Source organism: Gavialis gangeticus, unplaced genomic scaffold (assembly GCF_001723915.1).
Source record: "Gavialis gangeticus isolate Ggan-Ray unplaced genomic scaffold, GavGan_comp1, whole genome shotgun sequence".
NCBI lineage: Eukaryota > Metazoa > Chordata > Crocodylia > Gavialidae > Gavialis > Gavialis gangeticus.
The window spans coordinates 53,150,293-53,155,370 of record NW_017728997.1 but is presented as its reverse complement, the minus strand read 5'-3'; the positions used below and the strand labels follow the sequence as shown (position 1 = coordinate 53,155,370).

General features: G+C 39.8%; 1 protein-coding gene across 1 annotated transcript in view; it reads left to right on the top strand.

Moving 5' to 3' along the window:
- Positions 1-5,078, top strand: part of STAB1 (stabilin 1) — a 297,038-nt gene that overhangs the window by 53,616 nt on the left and 238,344 nt on the right. Inside the window, exons 13-14 of the mRNA XM_019505230.1 lie at positions 2,457-2,603; positions 3,879-3,941. Of these exons, the coding sequence (XP_019360775.1) occupies positions 2,457-2,603; positions 3,879-3,941 (210 nt within the window). The remainder of the gene's footprint in view (positions 1-2,456; positions 2,604-3,878; positions 3,942-5,078) is intronic.

The following is a 5,078-nucleotide window of genomic DNA, read 5'->3' as shown; positions in this document are numbered from 1 at the left end:
ACATCAGGAGGCGCTACTTTACTGTCAGGGTGGTTAGGAACTGGAACCAACTTCTAAGAGAAGTGGTGCTGGCTCCTACCGCAGGGGTCTTTTAAGAGGAGGTTAGATGAACACCTTGCTGGGGTCGTTTGATCCCAGTACTCTTTCCTGCCATGGCAGGGAGTCGGACTTGATGATCTGCTCAGGTCCCTTCCAATCCTACTAACTATGAAACTATGAAACTTTTGCTCTTCCAGTGTTTATCCCCCGACCCTTTATTTTTGTCAGTCATAGTCCACCAGTTTTAATAATCCTGCTTTAGGATATATATATTTTTAATATCTTATGTTTCCTGTTATCCATTGTCCTCTCTTCATTCTGTACTGTTGCCTTATATGAACCGTGACAGCTGGCCAAGGAACATCAGTGTTTCCCTTCAGAGTTTCTCATTCTTAGTCTTGAGTTCTTGCTTGTGATACTGGCCCTCTGCATTTATCAGAACGACAAAGCAGTATTAGGGGTAGTAAAATTTGAGCTGTGCTTTTCAATGATATATTTTTTGTTTACCCAGGAGTCTTTTAAGCTGGGAAATCTGCCCTTCACCTTTCTTAGCTGTATCAGAGTTTGTAGTGATGTGAACTGGTGTTCAGAGCTGGGAGGAATTATTAAAAAACTCAAACAAAAATTAAAAGCACAGCAGATTTGAGCTATGCATGTTTGGTTTTAGATTTCACATTTATGAATAATTTTGGAATATTAAGTTTCATCTTATTTATTTTAATTATTTATTACTTTATTTACCTCATCTGCCCCCACTTCCCACCCCCAAAAGGCTCTGAGCACTTAAACAAAATAAATTATTAAAACAGATTAAATATTAAAATAAGTACCAGTAATAAAACAACTCCACAAACAATACAACAAAACTTAACCTTATCTGCTAAATGCCTGCGCAAATAAAGTCTTCCAATGATTTTGGTAGATGTCCTTGGGCTCTGACATGCCTCAAGGGGGAGAGAGCTGAGGAGCTTCTACCGAGAAGGACTTCCTGAGTATTTTTGCCGAACTAATTTGGTGCACAGATGGAATTTACAAGAGGTTGCTGTCAACTGACCTTAGGGATTGCAAAGAAAACATAAAGGAGGAGATTGTCCATAAGCTGTGGGGTATTCAGTGCAGAAAAATGTACATCAACAGTAGTACTTTTTAATATGAGACCAAATTGTTGGTCATGCTACAACAGCCTTTCCCTGTCGTCAGGATCTGATGCAGGTGATAGCCAAATCTTGTACAGCAGGTTTAATCCTAAATTCTGCTATCTTCAGGCCCACAAAGAAATAAGCAGATACAAGCTAGGAAAAGACATTGTGTTTGTCCTTGGACTAGTTGTGCCTGTTTGTCCCAGAACAGAAATAGTCTGGGGTTGACATGTACACATATCACCTTCTAATCAGGGTTTAGAAAGCAATATGTGTACTGCCACTTTTCGGTCAATGATAAAATTATTCAATGCCAGGATAACTGTTCAGCTGTGCTTTACTATGCCTTGGGATAAATTGTTAGTATTTCTTATCCTGCAAACCTTTTTAGGACCCTGGGACAATAGATATGTACATCTGAATAGTTGGACTTTGTCCTGGGATGAAATGGTGTATTCCAGGACAACTGTAACATCTGTTTGCAGCCACGGAGTCCCTCCTCGTGTTTGGTAGTTCTAGGTGGCACCATGCTGCATTCTGAACTTGTATGATCCAGAGTGAGGCCCAGACCAGAACTGTGGTTCCAGTTTTGGGCAAGTCTAGTTCTGGATTTGAACTTCATGGCAATTGGTCTCACATCCAAGATGGACTTAACCAGACCCCAGGGTCTAAACATCCCTCAGATAGGACTAAAATTTGGTTCCAGCTATCAGTAGGGACCTATTTAATTTGCTGTTTCACGGATTTCAGAGAAACAGTGAAATCCAAGATTGTATGCAAAATCTGTGAAATCAACACAAAACCTTAATAAAAATAAAATGCTGGCTTCCCAGTGGGAGCCAGTGGCTCTTGCTGCCAGGAGGGGAAGGCACCATCTGGTAGGGTGGCACAAACAGCAGCAGGCAAGATGGTGACTATCCCCTTGTCCCTCCTGCTCCTGCTGGGGCCTCTCTTCCAGTCAGCGTCAAGGGACAGGGCCTGTCTGCCAATCAGCACTGAGGGGTAGGGCCACCACAAAATGACCATGGAATTAGAACTTTATGTAACAATTAATGCAATGAAAATTGGTAAGTCCTTGCTACCCCCTCCCCCCCTGCTATTTAGATAGACCCCCTAGCTATCAGACCTTGAACCTGCTCATGTATGTACCTTTTCCATAGTAACACCAAATGACCTCATCATATTGGTGTTTTTATGATGGTAGATGTTTTGCAAAGAGATGCTAAGAAAACTTCAATGTATTTTTCGTAACCAAATAATCTTGTATCATTATCTCAGAGCTACAGAAAAAGCTTCAGGTATCAAGATGTTCCAGGTGAATTATATACTTTTATCCAATGGAATTTACCAGCTGCCAATGGCATTATGCATATTGTTAACACTTTAAGGAAAAAGCCTACATTTAAAAACCTTGGGAACCCACAGGTACATTAATTTTTTTTTACTTCCAATTTTATGGGATATGATGATATTCCATTTAACAAGATTAGTTCTAGATTTCAGTCTTCTTAAATCAATGAGGCATGGGTTTTATGTATACTGATATAATATAAGGTCTTCATGTTCAGGTATTCAGATAACAGATGTTATAGATTCTAAGATGGAAAGATAAAAGCATATTAATTCTGTGTTTCAAGCTCTCATTGCTGCTAGCTTGCAGTTAGCTTAATCTCAGCTCTGGCCCTGAATCCTTTCCTCAGGACATGCATTTACCAGGTGCTTGAATAAAATTCTGGCATCAGACACTGGAGCATCTGCTGCAAGACAAGAGATAAGGCTTTTTTCTTCCTCACACCAAGTGTAGGAAAGCAAGAGCTCTCCCAGACCACACCTTTGTGGAAGAATTACCCCATCAGGAGCTGGACTGTAATAATTCTGGTGGTTACTATTACAGTCCTACAATATTAGTGATACTTTACTGGAACTGGGCCAAGCAGCAACTTTAGCAAGTGATGCCATCCTTTATATGACAGAGCCCCTGGAGAGATACTTTTTCCAGCTGGGATGGCAAGACAGAAAGCATTGCTTGCAAATCCATGCACATTTGGACACTCCCTTTCTCTTGTGATACTAGCAGTGCAATGGAGTCTAACTTTCAGATGGCAAAAGGAGCTTTTACACACACATATGCATGCCCACACAATCTACAGAACTCTAACAAAGCAAAATGTCTACCCTGCTGTCTTTACAAGAACTGATGGCACTAGTTTTCTCTGCACTGTGCATGCAGATCATGATGTCTGAGTACTGGGGCGTCTTTTGATGTGCAGAGAAAGATTATGTTAAAGCACTGTAAAAAGATTCCTATGGACATCACTCTCTACCTATATCCAAGAACAAATGGATTTTCAGATTAGCTGGAAAAAGCATTTGGACCGATTCCCCTCCCTCAGCTAATGAGTACTCATAATTCCTACTTAACTTAATCTGCAGAAGGCAGAAATCATGCTTTGAAATCAGCAGAAGTTACAAGTCTGTGCCACATATGCACATTGGTGTTGTGTGTGTGTAGGAATGAATATGTGGCCTAAAGTACCTAGGCTAGGTTACCCAGAATTTCTAAATACACTAAAAAACTATAATACTCTATGATTTCTCTGTCACAAAACCTGCAACCTTATCCAAAATAGGGGGTATTCAAGTTCATGTGTTGACTTCCAGGCTATGCTTACCCCTTTCCACTTTTGGCTCTTCTTGCAGAAAACCATTGGTGAGATTCTTGCTTCAATGGAGATCTTCAGTCGATTTGAAACTATCCTAGAGGTGATCATGTGTCTGTCTCTTCTAGGGTGGTTCAGCATGGATTACACTGAATGATTGCTACATTACTACTATCACAATCAGCATAGTGTTTCACATTTAAAAAACCCATTAAAAATAGTATCAGTAACTTGATTTTCTTTAACTGACACATTTTTACATTGATACTACTTTTCTTGTATTTATTTTATAAGAAAGTGTGTAGTGCAAGCAAAAGGTGCTAGTTTGAACTTTTTGGGCAATATATATATCTATATATCTATATATATCTCCAAAGTTAACATAGGCAACTGCAGTACAAGCCTCTCCCCAACACTGCCTTACACCTGACTAAAGCAATCCATCTCCAGATGAAAGAAGAGAGTTTATATTTTATGGTTCACTCAGGCCTTGGCACCTCTCTTGGGACTGCCAGTAATGACTTTGATCTATTTATGAGCAGCCCTTGATCTGTCCATTGGAACTACCAATTAGTGGCATATAAAAAAAACTGTACCTGAACTGTCTTTATGTGATAAACCATTGCAGCCATTCCCCTGAGTCAGGTTTGCATTGATGACTGACAGGGAAAGATTGTGCTGTTTTGTGTTGCTCCCCTGAGCTGTCCAATCCCCATGTTTTGTAACTCAGTTTTCCTCCCTCCAACATTTCTGTTTGCAGACAAACATCCCATCAAGTTACTTTTCAAGTTTGCAAAGTTAGTAAATGTATCTTAAGAATATATGTTTTGGTATATTTTCTATTTCTTGCCGTATAAAGGTATAGCTACAGTCATTGCATATGTATTCCTGTGTGTCTAAAACTTGCATTAAGAAAGACCTAGTGAAGTACTGATTGCTTATAGAAAAAACTATTAAGATTGTAGCAACCACTGTATAATAGTACCTTCTCTGGCACCGTTGCATTCTTAAGGTACCTTCCTATCTGTGTATTAGCTTCTGACTCTCATCTTGGGGCATTTATAGACATGCTCTGGGAGGCAGGGAGGTGGGGAAGGAATGGTGCTTTAATTAATCCAAGAGCCATACTAATTAAAAGTGCTCAGACTGTCATGTGTATCAGTGTCCCTATACTGAAAAATGGCATCAGGATGATTTGAACTAAAGCTGGCCTAATGAGTTTTAGTTTAAAGTGCCCCAC